General features: G+C 41.8%; 1 protein-coding gene across 1 annotated transcript in view; it reads left to right on the top strand.

Annotated features, from left to right (window-relative positions):
- Positions 1-17,279, top strand: part of kcnj5 (potassium inwardly rectifying channel subfamily J member 5) — a 37,820-nt gene extending 20,541 nt beyond the window's left edge. Inside the window, exons 3-4 of the mRNA XM_014162812.3 lie at positions 1,059-1,932; positions 15,348-17,279. Of these exons, the coding sequence (XP_014018287.2) occupies positions 1,059-1,932; positions 15,348-15,706 (1,233 nt within the window). The 3' untranslated portion in view covers positions 15,707-17,279. The remainder of the gene's footprint in view (positions 1-1,058; positions 1,933-15,347) is intronic.
- Positions 17,280-19,742: the final 2,463 nt, after the last annotated feature.

The raw sequence follows: 19,742 nt of genomic DNA on the forward strand, positions 1-19,742 counted from the left end.
TTGTAAAAGAGTCACATGGTCGCTGCCCGTATCATTGCATAGTGCAGAAAATACACGAGAGTTCAGGGGCCTTGCTTTAACAAAGTTAACCATTTTCACTGTAATGTCCAAAATGTCTTTCATGCTGTCAGGCATTCCCTTGGTAGCAAGAGCCTCTCGCTGGATGCTGCAGTGTACCCAAGTGGCGTCGGGAGCAACTGCTTGCACGCGCATTACCACTCCTCTATGTCTAGCTGTCATGGCTTTTGCGCCATCAGTACAGATACCAACATGAGCAGCAGCTACGTTTGGCTACATACGGACCGTCAGTGGAATTCCCGCGAGAGAGTAACAGTTAATGTGATTGGAAGTTAATTATTTGACTAGGCTACCTGTATTTGACATTGTGTTGTTATTTCGCTGAACATTAGATGGTTTAATTTTTTTTCTCCAGTGAAACAAGGCTACTCAGGCAAGAAAAAAACCTCACAAAAATGTATAGCCCTGTTGGAAAATATAAATGCACTGTTTTTAAATGTGAATCACGTTTTTATTTGGCGTACCCCCGACGGCATTGCACGTACCCCAATGAGGGTGGCAGTTGAAGGTGGTTGAGGATGAAGTCAAAGCAATTACTTAAAAGGTTGAGAATGTGTTTTTTCTCATATAACATGACAGTGTGACAGCACTGCAATGCACACATTGTAGCAACAAGGGTAATATGAGGAAATTCCACACAGACATTTCCCACAGACATATGAAGACATTTCACACATTTTAGCAACAACGGTAATAGGAGGACATTTCACACATTGTAGCAAGAAGGGTAATATGAGGACGTTTCACACATTGTAGCAACAAGGGTAATATGAGGACATTGCACATGAATAGAGGCAGACATTTTTGCTGACCTTTTGACCTGACCAGGAAAAACAATGGTCTCTAGCGATAGACTGTAACGAGGGCCCAGTGTTTTTCCTGAACAGGTCACTCCTGGCTCCACACATTAACTACGGAAGACAATGATATTGTGACCAACGTCTCAGCGGAACTGTCTCTCTTCCTCTCTGTCTCTCCAGGTGCAAAAGCTACCCAAACACATGCGGGAGGCCCAGATCTCCACCGAGCGCACCCACCTCATCGCCGACCCCATCAAGAAGCCCCGGCAACGCTATGTGCAGAAAGACGGCAAGTGCAACGTTCACCACGGTAACGTGCAGGAGACCTACCGTTACCTTAGCGACCTATTCACCACCCTGGTAGACCTGCGCTGGCGCTTCAGCCTCTTCATCTTCACTCTGGTGTACGTGGTCAACTGGCTGTTCTTCGGCCTGCTGTGGTACATCATCGCCCTGATCCGAGGGGACCTGTGGCACAGCGATGAGGAGGGCTGGACCCCCTGCGTTGAGAACCTCAACAGTTTCGTTTCAGCCTTCCTCTTCTCCATCGAGACGGAGACCACCATTGGCTATGGCTACCGCGTCATCACAGAGAAGTGCCCTGAGGGCATCATCCTGCTGCTGATCCAGGCCATCCTGGGCTCCATCGTCAATGCCATGATGGTGGGCTGCATGTTCGTGAAGATCTCCCAGCCCAAAAACCGCGCCGAGACGCTCATGTTCTCCCACAAGGCGGTGATCTCTGTGCGGGACAACAAGCTGTGTCTCATGTTCAGAGTCGGGGACCTGCGCAACTCCCACATTGTGGAGGCCTCCATCCGGGCCAAGCTGATCCGCTCACAGCAGACCAAGGAGGGGGAGTTCATCCCTCTCAACCAGACGGACATCAACATCGGCTTCGACACGGGAGACGACCGGCTCTTCCTGGTCTCCCCACTCATAATCTCCCACGAGATCAACGAGAAGAGCCCCTTCTGGGAGCTGTCCCAGGCACAGATGGATAAGGAGGAGTTTGAGATCGTGGTCATCCTGGAGGGCATGGTCGAAGCTACGGGTACGTCCTCTTGAACCAAGGCTAATAGGTCACCAGAGTATAGGGCACCAGGTTAGTGGTCATCTGAGTGAAGTTCACTAGTGTATTGGACCCCTAGCCCATAGACCCCTCATGTAGACCTGAAACAATTAGATAGTTATATAAGCAATATGGTAGTAGCGCCACCTTGTCTTCTGATTGGCTTGGTGGAATTGACCAATAATTTTGCATCTACACTGGTGCATAGGGGGTAGGGGACAGCTAGGTGTTGTTTCTGAATAGGGCCTTGGTCAGTTCCATTTCAATTCTTGTCTGTTCAGTAAATCCATTGTGGTTCTTCATATTCATTGATCATGTCATGTCTTTCATTCAACAAACCAGACAATTTCCAACCCATACAAACACAATTTCTAAAGGTACCATGTGGTTTGGATCTGCATATACAGTAATAAATATATTTACCAACTCGGGTAAATATGGCTGTTCTAGTTTCATAAGAGACCATTTAAAAAATAAAAAATATAGCTTTTTGAGAGCATAGGTTATTTCCTGTTACCATGACCATCTATGTCATTTTCGACAAAGACAAATGACCCAAAAAAGAACAGCGGGCAGGGTCTTTATTTGGAAGGTTGTTGCAGGTAGGCAAATGTTTCCACATCCATACTGAGGCCCGCATCTCCCCTATGTTGGTGCATCAGGGAGGCCTCTTTGAGATGTTTGTTTGTAAAAGGAAGGAGCGTTAGCCTCCCACGCTGGTCTGTGTTTAGGGAGAGGTGTTGCAGTAATGAAAGAAACCGCTCCAGGAGGGTTGCAGACAGTACTGGCCTGGCTAACGTATTCTCTTCTCTGGAATGTTACCACCAATAACACAGAACCACCTTTTTATACACGTCTGTAAAAAAGCCAGGAAAGGGAGATTAAACCTTTTTTTTTACATTTAAATTCAAACTGTAAAAAACTGTCCCATGCCTAGTGAGTTGCATCCCAGAGACTTGAACTATTTGCATTCACGAGATCCCCAGCTAGCTTCCTGGTAGCCTTGGAAGTCTTTGTATTGATTATTGATTGAGGAAATCTGCTTATTTATCACAGTAGCAGAGGGAATGACGACACGTGTACAGCCCTGGCCACACTCCACTGCTAATTCCTTATTTGCTCCTAATATGTTCCTGTGGTGAATTAGTCCACTCAGGTAAACACTGTATGTGCAAGCCTAACGCATTGTGTATTGGCCTTTGTTCAAGGACAGATTATAATGCAGTAATCTAAATACAATGCATTCTACATGTCACTAGCTTACATTATTCCGTAGGGTCATGATTTTTCTTCTTCCTAGTGAATGTTTTTAAAAAGAAAGGAGAAACAAGGCACTCTTCAAGTAATTACAATGCCTTTATTTGTATGGCATGTTCAATGGAACAAATATTTTAAAACTCATTTAAATGACGCATTTCGGCAGCATGGCCTTCGTCAGGGTGTACAAAGATACAATGATGCAATTATTTATTTGTGCTCCTTGATGAAGGCCTAGCCCAAAGGCAGGCAGATGGCGATATTGAGTTGCTTCATCTTACAGTCCAAAGGGAATGTATGCAGCCTACTATACACTCGTATCCCCATGGACCGGTTCGTACATAAAACATTCTCCATTCAGGCAGCAAAGACGTCAATTTCCTCCTTAACTCGATTTAATGGCGAGAAGGTGGAACAAAACGGGGAAAATATGCATACTTTCTTCATGAATCCCCTTTTTCCACCACCATACTGGAGTGGCTCAGCCAATCAGGTTGCAGCAGTCTGTTGTTTACCCTGAATACTGTATGCAATGTCAGGAAGTAGCATTAGCCACCTAGCATATTGGTGGGAAATTGTTTAGAATAGTCCGTTTGTAACTCCACTTACTAATTGTAGCGGTATAGTCTGTTTGTTTGAGTTGTTGGTTTTGGCTAGCTTATTGTTCCAGTCGGTAGCTAACTAGCACTCACTCACGTGGCTGCAAGCGCCGTCATGAAAAGGGACATAAGAAAAGCTCTACAATATTAGGTTTTTCTAAGTGCAGAGAACGCTCGAGAACAGGCAATGTTGAAAAGTAATATTTAGACCTGTTTTACTTTTCTTTAATGTAGTTTTATAATATTCTAAACAAGCAGACAACAAGAAAATTGTGTTTGAAAAAACAAACGTTTTAGCTGTGAGGCAATTGGGTAACCTAGGTAACCACAGGTTGTTTTCCCCACAGGCGAACGGGTCCACGACGTTCTATCTAATACCGACTGGGACTACTATTCATATATACACATATTAATATTCCTATATGCAGTACAGTTAAATTAGATCTTTAGAAAGAGGAGAGGATCTGTGATACAAGATGTCTTTTTAATCTGTTTTTTTTTTAACTAAGCTTGCTTTTTGCCTGAGTAACCTCTGGTGGCAGAGCATTACACAATAGCATGGCTCTATAAATAACTGGGTGACGCATTAAATCTGGTCAAAATCATTAATTTTGGTTTGGGTACCGTGAAGAAACCCATTGTGGGGTGTCTGGTGGGACATGTCTGTTTGAAGTGTATGTAGGTAGCCTGGCGGTTAAGAGGTTTGGGCCAGTAACTGAATAGTTAATGGTTTGAATCCCTGAGCTGACTAGGTAAAAAATGTGTTGATGTGCCCTTGAGCAAGGCACTTAACCCAAATTGCTGCTGTAAGTTGCTCTGGATAAGAGTGTCTACTAAATGACAAAAAATGTATGTAAATAGATTAGACAAGGAGTCTTTGTGTCAAAAACGCAGAACATCTTTTTATAACAGACATATTTCTCCCCATCATGTAAATGCAGTTTAAATGCAGTGACTACAAGAAAAACACAGCAGCATAATTAGGAATATTTGAATCGGTGGACAGAGGATTTTCTGTCTGCGTTTTAACCTCCCCTGTTTTTAAAATACAGAACTCACCAACCACTCATTTGATCTGCCACTGCCTTTCATACATCTGAACATTTCTGCTCTATTTTTTGGGGGGGATTTATTTAATTTGTCTTTTCATACCACCAGTAGTCAACCATCACACTCACACTGTGCCTGATGCCTAGACACAGGCATTAAATCGCATCACTTTCCTCTTGACCAGTAAGAGCATGGCAGACTGGACCGTGTCGTCATGGCAATCACTGATTATTGAGTAATTCTGACCCCTCCCCCACCATGTCATGATACTAAAGTTTGTTTTTAGCAATCACACGTTTTTCTCACAGGAATTAACAGAAGGACATCTCCTGACCTGGGAATTGTGGCCTTCAACCATTTTGCATTAAATGCTGTTAATCTGCAGGAGAGGAAATCAATTCTACGGGGGATATAGTCGGCTCTTGCTAATGACATTGATTTTGTGGACTTTGTGTAAATTACAACTGTACTGCATCTGACGAATGGCCCAAGTGATCAGTCATCTTGGTATTGGCTATAAGCCAGAGAAAGCATAGGTCTACAACTCTTACTGTTGGATCGAAGCCCACAGTATCTAAATTGGGTAATGATGGCTCACTTTTTTTTTGCATTACTTAGAGTTAACCAGTGGATTTATTATAAGGTCAAAGACACCATTACAGTAACCCCATTGGTGCAGCAACTTTTGAATTGATGTCATTACAAAGGTTTGTTAGCCTGCTCTGTTATGGCTAGATAGATTCTATATGGGGTACATCATCTGCTGCAGTGATAAATTACTCGGCTTGTACGGTAGTTAATGTGCTGTTGACAGACAGTAAGGATTTTCAGACTAATAGGGGAATCATTTGGATGGTTAGTGGGATCCATTCCTATAGCCAAGCAGATGATAAACAGCCACCAATGCAAAACACATCTCCATCTCTTGAAGTACAGTAAACTGCCCTTTTCGTGTACATTTTTTGCAGTGTGGACATTTATAGCCCTTCAGCAAGCATCTGATTGCATAAGCATAATCTCATTGACAAAAATAAAATCTGACATTTGCTGCTGCTGTCAACAGAGCCTGTCATATAAACACTCATACACACAGTCTATAAGGTATGAGCCGCCTGCAGATAGAATGCTACAGCATTCTGAATTCTGACAGAGGCAAGATATTATGAGGTGATGAGGGATTGGAACAGCTTCAATTTCATGCTAATGACCTTACCACACTGTAGATTGGACAAAAACACTGAGTCAGCAGCTTATATCACTGACAACTTTAATTTCTCTCTCGCCTTGAGCATTTCAGATAATTAGAAAACATTAATTAATGTCAAAGAATATTATGTCAATGTCTTTGTCATTGTAACAGATATAAAGAGAAGACATCAAATAGTCTTGTACGATACACTGATTATCATTCTCACAGCACATATATTATTAAAATGTCCATACACTATTTATTAGAACCTGCTTCAAATACAATATCACAAATTAACATCTTATGAGAGCCTCTACATTTAAAATTCAAGCCAAGCTAAGCTAATAACCATTTTAATCCTCCCTGACAAACTGAACAGAAAACACACGTCAGCAAGTATTGCAATGCACAAGAGAAAACAAGGTGTTTTGTGTCCCCATACAGCCTGCATTGTGTTACCAGCTGTCATCCGGGGGGTGTGTGTGTGTGTGTGTGTGTGTGTGTGTGTGTGTGTGGTGTGTGTGTGTGTGTGTGTGTGTGTGTGTGTGTGTGTGTGTGTGTGTGTGTGTGTGTGTGTGTGTGTGTGTGTGTGTGTGTGTGTGTGTGTGTGTCACTGGCGTACCGGACAGCCGGGGGGGGGGGGTGAACAAACTCGTAAAGAACTAAGAATCATTAGGCTCTTGGTCTGATATGCACTTTTGAACACCTGAGTACGCTCCACTCATTGCACGAGCTCTGTCGGTGAACAAATGCCGTTGCCTAAGGATAGGACAGCTCCAGTGCAATGAGTGGAGCGTACTCAGGTGTTCAAAAGTGCATATCAGACCAAGAGCCTAATGATTCTTAGTTAGTTCTTTACGAGTTTTAGTCTCTCAATCTCTCCACAGAAGTTACAGGGATGATAAAAACAGCTTGACTGCCGTAGCAACATCAGGGAAAATGGGCAGAAGAGAGCTTAAAATACAGCAGTTCTACAACATCTTTAATTGAGCCTCACATTCGCCTTAATTGCTGGTCTCAACATGCTACGGAAAGAGATTAACTGTATAGGAAGCTCTGGGGACAGGTTGTCTGGACATTGGACAGCCGATAAATTAGCAGATGCAAACAGATTATCATATTTAGCAGATAACAGTTCTTGAGGGCTTGAACAAAAAAAAGCGGTTTGCGATTTCGTTCATACTGGTGAACCGGCATTTGAATTGTGTGGTTGCAATATCAACAGTCACTCAAAACATTTGCACACAAAAAAGCAGGACATCAGGAGACCCGGTGAGTCTCTCAAGTAGGATTTAATTTGATTTAATTTAATTTGCCTTGAATATTGCAGCCCATTTGTGTAGGCTAGGTATTCCCAAACTGGGGTAGGCGTACCTCCACAGTATGCGCACCCCAATGCCGTTGGGGGTACGCCAAATAAAAATGTGATTTATCTTTTTTTTTTTTTTTTTTTTTATCTTCACATTTTCAAACAGTCCATTAATATTTTCCAATGGGGCTATACATTTTGGTGAGGTTAATTTCTCGCCTGACTAGGCTCGTTTCACTGCCCCCCAAAAATCAACCATCTAGTGTTCAGCGAAATAACAACACAATGTCAAATACAGGTAGCCTAGTCAAATAATGAACATCCAATTGCATCAACCGTTACTCCCTCACGGGAATTCCACTAACGGTCCGTATGTAGCCAAACGGAGTTGCTGCTTATTCCGTTTGCTCAAAAATTCATTAATTGTTAAATAAAGTAAGGCCCGCGTCCGTAGAGACACATACCAGCTCCACTGGTAGTATTGCTACTACCAGCAATACTACACCAGCACCTGTCGACAACACAAGTTGTACTGCTTCCACGAGCACATCCAATGCTAGCATCAGTAATTCTACATTTGTTGTTAGCCCAGCTAGCATTGACACTGACATTTGTGAATCTGATGCAGCCGAAGAGATACTGCCCCCTTATCCGGGAAAGCACCGAACAACAGACAGGGACGTTGGACCATCGAAGAGGTGCAAATATGATGAGAACTACATTGATTTGGGGTTCACTTATATTGGGAGTAGTGCCACTCCTCAACCCCAGTGTGCTATATGTGCAAAGGTACTATCTCACAACTCAATGAAACCTTCACCTTTGTGCAGACATATAGAAACAAAACATGCCAATTTGAAAATTAAGCCACAGGACTTTTTTGAGCAAGAATTAAGATGACTTTTGAGTAGGAAGATGTGCAGCAGATACCATTAATAAGAAGGGGCTAGAAGTGTCTTATATGGTGAGCTACCGAGTGGCTAGGACAGGCAAGCCCATACTATTGTGGAGGACTTAATTCTTCCTGCTGCCGCAGATATGGCTGGGACAATGCTGGGGGAAAAGGCCCAAAAAACTATACAGACAAGGACTTCATTAAACAACATTGTTTCACAACGCATCAGTGACATGGCAGTAGATGTTTTGAAACAATTACTGCTATGCATACAAGCCAGTGAATTCTATGCGTTACAGCTGGATGAGTCAACAGACGTGGCGGGCCTGGCACAGCTCCTGGTATATGTCTGTTACGTTCATTGGGGGTAAAATAAGGAAGACATCCTTTTCTGCAAACCACTGGAAACCAGGACAACAGGAGAGGGTAATTTTAAAGCACTGAACTGCTTTGTGACATCAAATGGACTTTGGTGGTCAAAATGTGTTGCTATCTGTACTGATCGCGCAAAAGCCATGACAGGGAGACATAGTGGAGCGGTAACACACGTGCAAGCACTTCTCCCGACGCCACTTGGGTACACTGCAACATCCACCGAGAGGCTCTTGCAGCCAAGGGAATGCCTGACAACACACAGGTCTTTCCATCATTGTATGATTTTTTTGTGTGAAAATGAACTCAAGCCTACAGACAATGTCAAATGTGATATAGCAAAGCACCTGAGTGAGTTGGGTGCGCAATTACTTTCCCAAAACAGATGACACAAACAACTGAATTCGTTATCCCTTTCATGCCCTGCCTCCAGCACACTTACCGATATCTGAACAAGAGAGCCTCATCGGAATTGCAACAAGCGGTTCTGTGTAAATGTAATTTAATCAGAAGCCACTGCCAGATTTCTGGATTGGGCTGCGCTCAGAGTATCCTGCCTTGGCAAGACACTGATGCCCTTTGCAACCACGTACCTACACTACCATTCAAAAGTTTGGGGTGACTTAGAAATGTCCTTGTTTTTGAAGAAAACTATTTTTTGTCCATTATAACATCAAATTGATCAGAAATACAGTGTAGACATTGTTCATGTTGTAAATTACTATTGTTGCTGGAAACGGCAGATTTTTTTAATGGAATATCTACATAGGCATACAGAGGCCCATCATCAGCAACTATCACTCCTGTGTTCCAATGGCACGTTGTGTTAGCTAATCCAAGTTTATCATTTTAAAAGGCTAAATGATCATTAGAAAACCCTTTTGCAATTATGTTAGCACAGCTGAAAACTGTTGTGTCGATTAAAGAAGCAATAAAACTGGCCTTCTTTAGACTAGTTGAGTATCTGGAGCATCAGCATTTGTGGGTTCGATTACAGGCTCAAAATGCCAGAAACAAATAACTTTCTTCTGAAACTCGTCAATTTATTCTTGTTCTGAGAAATGAAGGCTATTCCATGTGAGAAATTGCCAGGAAACTGAAGATCTCGTACAATGCTGTGTACTACTCCCTTCACAGAACAGCGCAAACTGGAACTAACCAGAATAGAAAGAGGAGTGGGAGGCCCCGGTGCACAACTGAGCAAGAGGACAAGTACATTAGAGTGTCTAGTTTGAGAAACAGACGCCTCACAAGTCCTCAACTGGCAGCTTCATTAAATGGTACCTGCAAAACACCAGTTTCAACATCAACAGTGAAGAGGCAACTCTGGGATGTGAGAGTGGATTCTTGGCCTTCCCTGGCATGAAAACTAAACACAGGTACAGACTGTGTGTAAAAATTATTTAAGACTGAGACTCTCTCCAATACAACCCAACATTGCCGAGTTATGTGCATTCTTTCAAGCACACCCTTCTCATTAATCTGTGGTGAATTTTTCAATTTTTTTTATGAACAAATAAGGTTTTATATGTAAGATGGTTAAATAAAGAGCAAAATTATTGATTATTATTATATTATTATTTGTGCCCTGGTCCTATAAGAGCTCTTTGTCACTTCCCACGAGCCGGGTTGTGACAAAAACTCACACTCATTCTTATGTTATTAAATGTATCGTATAGTGTATGTGTGGCGGGCTTACAATGATGGCAAAAAACAATATTTGAGAGTGCGCTGACCCTGGTGCTAGAAGGGGTATGCAGCTGAATGTTTGTAGGGGTACGGGACTATAAAATGTTTGGGAACCACTGGTGTAGGCTATAAGCCAGACAAAACTCACTGAGTTCAACAGTAAATAGTGGCTGAATTTATACTTAAGCCGACTACTTTTTTTCCACATTGTTAGGCTATTTGATGTGTAATTTTCATAAAAAGTTTATAAATAGCAGCTAATTACGATATATAGATATAAATAGTACACTGCATAATGAAACAACCCCTTCTAAGCTAGGGTTTTGAGGATGGACTGACTGTATTCTTTGGCATTAAAAGACTTTGCGGGGGTCCAGAGAAACTGTGTTACCAAGTGGTGTGTGTGCGGGCATGCGTACATGCGTATGAGCCTTCCATTGTGTCAGCTGAACTCACTGTCAGGCAGCACACACACAGCTCTCTAGATAGAAATAGCCAGAGGAACCCTGATGTTGAGGTGCTGGCTGGTGTTTTTAAGGGGCCAGAAACACATTCCAGTGTTCTATTGACTCTCAGGCTTAAGATGGATCAAGGTCCAGTATGTGAGTGAATAGGCTCTGTTGTGCTGCTGCTGGATGCTAAATGAATGATGCAGAGAGGTGACATCCCTCTCCCACACATGCCTCTTCAAGTTTGATGGCCCTGAGAAGTGACTGTGGATGGGAATGGAGGGGAGGGTTGGGTAGAGACCACCGTGGCGTAGTGTTATAAAAGCCCATGGATTATTCCAATCCCAACTCTGAGAAGAGCTGTAGAGAAATTGTGGTGAACAACATGCTACAGAGCCTCGCAAACATTTTCATCCCCCTTTGCGTTTTTCCTATTTTGTTGCATTACAACCTGTAATTTAAATGGATTTTTATTTGGATTTCATGTAATGGACATACACAAAATAATCCAAATTGGTGAAGTGAAATTTAAAAAACAACTTGTTTCAAAAAATTCTAAAAAATAAAAACTGATAAGTTGTGATTGCATATGTATTCACCCCCTTTGCTACGAAGCCCCTACATAAGATCTGGTGCAACCAATTACCTTCAGAAGTCACATAATTAGTTAAATAAAGTCCACCTGTGTGCAATCTAAGGGTCACATGATCTGTCACATGATCTCAGTATATATACACACCTGTTCTGAAAAGCCCCAGAGTATGCAACACCACTAAGCAAGGGGTACCACCAAGCAAGTGGCACCATGAAGACCAAGGAGCTCTCCAAACAGATCAGGGACAAAGATGTGGCGAAGTACAGATCAGGGTTGGGTTATAAAAAAAAATGTCAGAAACTCTGAACATCCCACTGAGCACCATTAAATCCATTATTAAAAAGTGGAAAGAATATAGCACCACAACAAACCTGCCAAGAGAGTGCCGCCCACCAAAATTCACGGACCAGGCATGGGGGGAATTAATCAGAGAGGCAACAAAGAGACCAAAGATAACCCTGAACGAGCTGAATGCTCCACAGTGGAGATTTGAATATCTGTCCATAGGACCACTTTAAGCCGTACACGCCACAGAGCTGGGCTTTACGGAAGAGTGGCCAAAAAAAGTCATTGCTTAAAGAAAACAATAAGCAAACACATTTGGTTTTCACCAAAAGGCATGTGCGAGACTCCCCAAACATATGGAAGAAGGTACTCAGGTCAGATGAGACTAAAATGGAGCTTTATGGCCATCAAGGAAAACGCTATGTCTGGCGCAAACTCAACACCTCTCATCACCCTGAGAATACCGTCCCCACAGTGAAGCATGGTGGTGGCAGCATCATGCTGTGGGGATGTTTTTCATCGGCAGGGACTGGGAAACTGGTCAGAATTGAAGGAAGGAATGATTGATGGCACTAAATACAGGGCAATTCTTGAGGGAAACCTGTTTCAGTCTTCCAGAGTTTTGAGACTGGCACGGAGGTTCAACTTCCAGCAGGACAATGACCCTAAGCATGCATACTGCTAAAGCAACACTTGAGTGGTTTAAGGGGAAACATTTAAATGTCTTGGAATGGCCTAGTCAAAGCCCAGACCTCAATCCAATTGAGAATATGTGATATCGACTTAAAGATTGCTGTACACCAGCAGAACCCATCCAACTTGAAGGAGCTGGAGCAGTTTTGCCTTGAAGAATGTGCAAATAGTTATGAACGCTCAAGTTTTCTGTTTTTTTGTCTTATTTCTTGTTTGTTTCACAATAAAAAAATATTTAGCGTCTTCACAGTGGTAGGCATGTTGTGTAAATCAAATGATACAACCCCCCCCAAAAATCTATTTTAATTCCAGGTTGTAAGGCAACAAAATAGGAAAAATGCCAAGGGGGGTGAATACTTTCGTAAGCCACTGTATAAGCACTGGTTTACTTTTTGTGTTTTAGTAGCTTTTGGAGTTACTACGCCCAAAGACCCTAGTCATAAAATAACTTCCTGCAATGTTTCTTGTTGCCTATATGCACTGCTGTTGTTTCTAATGTTCTCAGAAGAGTTGGGGATGAGACAGTTTCACCTTATTTATAGACCAAATATTCCTGTTTTATTCCATTTTCGGACATTTTTGTTGTTGTGTAAACGCTGAAATCTATATAAAGATGTCCTTGGGTATGCATCCCTTTAAATGAGAGAATAAACTTAGTCCTATGTATAATGAAAGGGAAGGAGGGTAGGGAGAGAGATAAATACATTTTGTCTGTTTACTGAACATTCTTCTCCAATATACCTCTTGCTCACTGTGTGATTTCAAAGAAGAGTGTGTCAAACTTAAAATAGAATGACTAACTGATTCATGAATGTGTTAAATATAGTATCTTGTTTTGTATTATGTAACAACATGTAACATTTCATGTTAATCTAACCACATGTACTGTAGGTTACTTGTGTAGCCTGAATACATTTGCATAATGCACACCGAGCCCACATGTAATTCATATGTTAATATATGAATATATGAATATATATATATTCATATGTTAACCTAGATGTTGGAATTGTATAGAAAACGCTATTGTACATTATAAAGTGGATTTATTGCTTAATTTGAAACATGAACAAACACTGGTTACAGTCAACCAACCAGGTCTCAGAGTATTTCGTATTATTCTGTCTGTAAGTCCGAGATATCCATTTAGTATATGTTACTTTTGGGTGGTATGTATTAATTTGTGGCTGTCTATCACCCATTTCATATGATATTTTACAATTCATATTATATGTTACGAATTTATTAAACATATAATATGTTACGAATTTACTAAACGTATAATATGTTACGAATTTAATAAACGTGCAATATGTTACGATTTTGCAAAACGTACGTTATGTTAAGCATTCTAGCTAGGTGGCTAGGTTGCTAACGTTAGCAACCTTTGAGTTGCTAGACATTCGTGTAGTACGCCCACCCATCCACCACGACCAACCACCCTGCTTTTCTTTTTGTCTTAAGTAGCCATCTGTCTTATGTAACCATACCAAATGTAACATATCCTATTAATTTGGTGTACCAGATTTGTACTAATTTGGTATCCCGGTTTATGTTTACTATGTTACGTCTAGTCTATGAGACCAGGCTGAGTCAACAGGATCATACCACATCTTTCTCTCTCTTCTCATATAATAGATAGTGTTGTGTCTTCTTCCTACCCAGAGTAATGGATTTACTATGCCCTGATGTAATCACAGCAGGAGAGTAGCAGGCTGCTGTAGATGCTGTTATTTAGCTCTAGATCACAGCAGATAGGTGGATCTTTGTTTTCCCCAACAGACCAAGAGATATTTATTCAGTGATTCACCAATATTTTTTTTTCCTATGCCAGTTACCTAAATAAGCAGTTGGCTTCGCAGATCAATTGATTGTGTATCAAGGACGCTGTGTGCTGTCAATTACAATGAGGACCCTCCAGTATTCTGCCCTCGCAAGCAAAAGAGCTAATTGAGTCGAACTGAGAAGAATGCCTTTAAAGTGTTTTTATTGTCAAACCAAATTAGTTGTAGGTAGATCACTGTAAATGTGGTTATTTGTTGTCTTACTAACAGGTTATTTTTTATTCATGTTGACCTTGACCTCTGACATGACCTTTGACCCTAAATGGTAGTTCCTGCCTTCTTGCTTGGTACACCTACTGGAATACGTTTCCATTACCATTTATTATTGCAAACTTGTGTTCATAGATTTATTTATATGTGGTTGTCAGTTTCATATAGTTTGATACTTATATTAGCAAAGAACAATCAATAACACCAAGGTAAACCGTAGACACTGCAGCCCAAAGCTAAAAGATAAAAGTTATTAACTGAGGTTAGTGATGGCAGTTACTGTTTTTTTCCTTGGTTTCACTGTATCTTTTTTGCAGCTACTGCAAACATTACCTCCCATTTTCTCCAAAACACAAAACAATGGAGGCAGGATATACTGTACGTCCACATGATAAAGCAGGTATTAAATGTCATTAACACATTTTTTACCAAATGTGCAGTTACTGCCCTTTTGCTTGCTAGGGCAGTATAGTCTACATACTCAATGTGGATAGATATTCCCCATCTATTATGTTGGACACTACAGTGAGGGCTGTATGGTTAGTGAGATCGAACTTATAATACTTTGTAGAGCACACTTTGGATTCATATCAGGTTATGAGATAGAGGATCCAGAGGCATGGACATTGGTGTAGACACACAGAGAATCCCAGGTGGAGTACATCTTCTTGGACCTCTCAGTCCTGATGCTCCTCATACCTTATTCTCACTGATCCTCTCTGACCTCAGACTGTTATTGACTCGAGTTGAGCCTTCTTTGTGAATAATTTACTATTCCTCCCTCCTTCTGGCTCTCATTTTGTGTGTGTGTGTGTGTGTGTGTGTGTGTGTGTGTGTGTGTGTGTGTGTGTGTGTGTGTGTGTGTGTGTGTGTGTGTGTGTGTGTGTGTGTGTGTGTGTGTGTGTGTGTGTGTGTGTGTGTGTGTGTGTGTGAACATGTGTGCGTGCCTGTGTGTTAACAGGGATGACCTGCCAGGCCCGGAGCTCTTATCTGGACAAAGAGGTGTTGTGGGGCTGGCGTTTCACCCCAGTCCTGTCTCTAGAGAAGGGCTTCTACGAGGTGGACTACAACAGCTTCCACGACATCTACGAGACCAACACGCCGTCATGCAGTGCTAAAGAGCTAGCCGCTATGGTACGAGAGGGCCAGCTGCTCCCCACGCTCTCTCTGCTGACGCCCGAGCTCCCCAAACCCTACACCCTGGAGCCCATGTCCACCCACAACCCTCTCTCCAAAGAGGTGGACAAGGGGGAGGAGGGGGAGAGGGGGGAGATCAACGGCTCAGCTGCAACTCTGAAAGACCAGCCCGGACTGGACTGACTACTTCAGATAAGCCAAACCAGAGACAAAGTTACTAAAGACTATGCTTAATTTAGTCAATGGCCAGCTTGTTCCATTGCATTGCTTGGAGATCAAAGATCCCCCCTCCCCATGCAATACTTCTCTAGAGTTTCAGTCTATAGTATATATTTGTTTTGTAGACACAAATACACACAAACACAGACACACACACACACTTACTCCAGATTGGTCGTATTGTCTTTATATATTTGAGGCGACCACATATTTCCATTACACTAGTAATAGCTCAAGTGATATACTGTAACCTGAAGTGGAACATGTAGCCATGATGAGTGAATATCACATCTTACAAATGATCCAATATCCTCATTTTAGAGGTTGTTGATTCTGCTGATCACGTATTGATTCCATCTCTTGGCTAATATCTCCCCACGTTGCTCCCTGCTGCACCTAACACAATGACAGAATATGTGCGGACCAGATCATTATATTCAATCCCATCACGCTTTGTTATTACTCCACTACGGAAACTCCTAATTGAAGGCAATATGTACGCAGCCGCGCTTTAACCCTCCTTCATTCCTGTAGACAGGAAGTGGAGCTCAGCTCAGTTCAGCTCGCAGCTATAGATCAAGCTGTCTCTTTGTATTGGGTTCGATCATCTCCGTTTCGCATTTTGTCCAATCACCCTTGCGTTTCCACTGTCATGCTTAATCGCATTACGTGTGAGGAATATACTAGAGCAAAACACAGGGCCCAGAGAGTTCCTCAGTATTGGAACCAGAGGAACGGGCAGTACCTCATTTTGATACTCATGATACATAAGCACAAGTCCTGTGACCCTGATATGCCCCCATTTCCTCCATCCCTGTCCCACCTCCTGCCCCTGACTGGTGCATATTTTAGTGCATGGTGTTGTGTATAGGCTTCTGATGATACAAGCAGGTTTATAATGATGTCTACGCTCATGAGTGTTTCTTACCTGCACTGTGACATAATACAAGCTATTAGTGCTATTCTTCTTCTTTAACCTTTGGTTAGTTCTCTTTAAATAAAAAAAACAATAAAACTGTATTATTTGAGGTCCAGATTCAGTTCTAATCTACCCGTAGTCCTGGTCTGGACTCAGCCTGCTCCTGTTGTCTCTGCTTGAGAGAGTGTTTGACCCTGTTACTTGTCACATTTTCTACAGTTGTATTTTGAGGATGTTTGTGACAGAGCTTGCATGATAATGAACTGTCCCCTCGATATAAGAAGTTTAATACACTGCTAATAATACAGGGTATTTTCTAGGCATGCAAACTGCAATTAACATTTTCTACAGATATTGACAACCAATACATTGATGATAGCTAAAATGACAAATCTCTTAAACGTTAACCCTTCTCCCCCCTTCTATAACATTTATTTGCATTTTTCTGGACACTTGTCCCATCAATGTATTTTATTTCGCTGTGACATTGTAGCATCATATTTATTCCATTTACATAAAGATCCTTTATCATTAGAGAAAAAAAACTGCTCCCATAGCTGGAATGTCATCTGTTTTCTGTGTGTTCTCATGGGAATAAACCTAATATGGCCAAAAGCACATTACAGTATGTTTCTGTTAGAGAACCGTGTGTGTGTGTTTGCGTGCTTGTGTGCATGTTTATGTGGGTATCTGTGTCCGCCTGTCCGTGCACACATGTATGTGTGCGTTTGTTAGTGTGTTAATTAAGTCCTTTGTAAGTATGTGTGGTTAGGAGTTATTCCCCTCACAGCGAGAGAGAGAGCTACGGTGGCTTGCGAAAGTATTGACCCCATTGGCATTTTTCCTATTTTGTTGCCTTACAACCTGGAATTAAAATAGATGTTTTGGGGGGTTTGTATCATTTGATTTACACAACATGCCTACCACTTTCAAGATGCAAAATATTTTTTTATTGTGAAACAAACAAGAAATAAGACAAAAAAACTGAAATCTTGAGCGTGCATAACTATTCACAAAGCCAATACTTTGTAGAGCCACCTTATGCAGAAATTACAGCTGCAAGTCTCTTGGGGTATGTCTCTATAAGCTTGGCACATCTAGCCACTGGGATTTTTGCCCATTCTTCAAGGCAAAACTTCTCCATCTCCTTCAAGTTGGATGGGTTCCGCTGGTGTACAGCAATCTTTAAGTCATACCACAGATTCTCAATTGGATTGAGGTCTGGGCTTTGACTAGGCCATTCCAAGACATATAAATGTTTCCTCTTAAACCACTCAAGTGTTGCTTTAGCAGTATGCTTAGGGGTCATTGTCCTGCTGGAAGGTGAACCTCTGTCCCAGTCTCAAATCTCTGGAAGACTGAAACAGGTTTCCCTCAAGAATTGCCCTGTATTTAGCGCCTTCCATCATTCCTTCAATTCTGACCAGTTTCCCAGTCCCTGCCAATGAAAAACATACCCACAGCATGATGCTGCCACCACCATGCTTCACTGTGGGGATGTTATTCTCGGGGTGATGAGAGGTGTTGAGTTTGCGCCAGACATAGCGTTTTCCTTGATGGCTAAAAAGCTACATTTTTGTCTCATCTGACCAGAGTACCTTCTTCCATGTGTGTGGGGAGTCTCCCACATGCTTTTTGGTGAACACCAAATGTGTTCGCTTATTTTTTTCTTTAAGCAATGGCTTTTTTTCTGGCCACTCTTCTGTAAAGCCCAGCTCTGTGTAATGTACAGCTTAAAGTGGTCCTATGGACAGATTCTCCAATCTCCGCTGTGGAGCTTTGCAGTTCCTTCAGGGTTATCTTTGGTCTCTTTGTTGCCTCTCTGATTAATGCCCTCCTTACCTAGTCCGTGAGTTTTGGTGGGCGGCCCTCTCTTGGCAGGTTTGTTGTGGTGGAATATTCTTTCCATTTTTGAATAATGGATTTAATGGTGCTCCATGGGATGTTCAAAGTTTTGAAAAAAAAATATATAACTCAACCCTGATCTGTACTTCTTCACAACTTTGTCCCTAACCTGTTTAGAGCGCTCCTTGGTCTTCATGGTGCCACTTGCTTGGTGGTACCCCTTGATTAGTGGAGTTGCATACTCTGGGGCCTTTCAGAACAGGTATATACTGAGATCATGTGACACTTAGATTGCACACAAGTGGACTTTATTTAACTAATTATGTGACTTCTGAAGGTAATCGGTTGCACCAGATCTTATTTAGGGGCTTCATAGCAAAGGGGGTGAATACATATGCACGCACCACTTTTCAGTTTTTTATTATTTAGAATTTTTTTATACCAAGTTATTTTTTTCATTTCACCAATTTGGATTATTTTGTGTATGTCCATTACATGAAATCCAAATAAAAATCTATTTAAATGACAGGTTGTAATGCAACAAAATTGGGTAAACACCAAGAGGGATGAAAACTTTTGCAAGGCACTGTAGTGGAAATGAAAGTACTGCTTGAGCAAGGCTTGGTTTCACCCAAGGCTCTGCAAAACAGTTGTGACTTTTACACATGCTACCTGACAACTGGATTAGAGGTGCATCGAATAAATAGAAACAGACTTAAGCACCTATTTGGCACACCACATTGGTGTGGAACAATTTCATCTTGCACAGAAGCTCTGGGCACAAACACACTGCTCAGTACAGGCAGCTGGTAGGAAATAATGATACAAACAAGAAATAGAGATCCAAGGCTATGTATGAATGTAGCACCATCTGTTCTGTACATACAGCTTGTATTGAACCACAATTCCTTGGATGACTACCAAGAACTGTGTGGGTGATACAGTTTTCCTGTGCTCATCGGTATTGACCAAAAACATAATGTCATAGGTTACCAGGGAAAGGAGCAAAATCCTGGCTATATGATTCCCAGCTTATTCACTGTTGCCTATCCAAATTATTTATGATTGAGTAAGAATCCCTGGTAACAGAAATAGCTATACTCACCACCCAGCAGCAAAACACCATCTCTGAGTCAGCTTCCTCAGTGTATTAGAAGATTCGTAAGGAGATTCATTTGGATGTGGTTCCCCCTGAAACAGCCTGCCAAACGATTATGAAGATGTCACAGCTATTAA

This window comes from Salmo salar, chromosome 20 (assembly GCF_965601325.2).
Source record: "Salmo salar chromosome 20, fSalSal1, whole genome shotgun sequence".
NCBI lineage: Eukaryota > Metazoa > Chordata > Actinopteri > Salmoniformes > Salmonidae > Salmo > Salmo salar.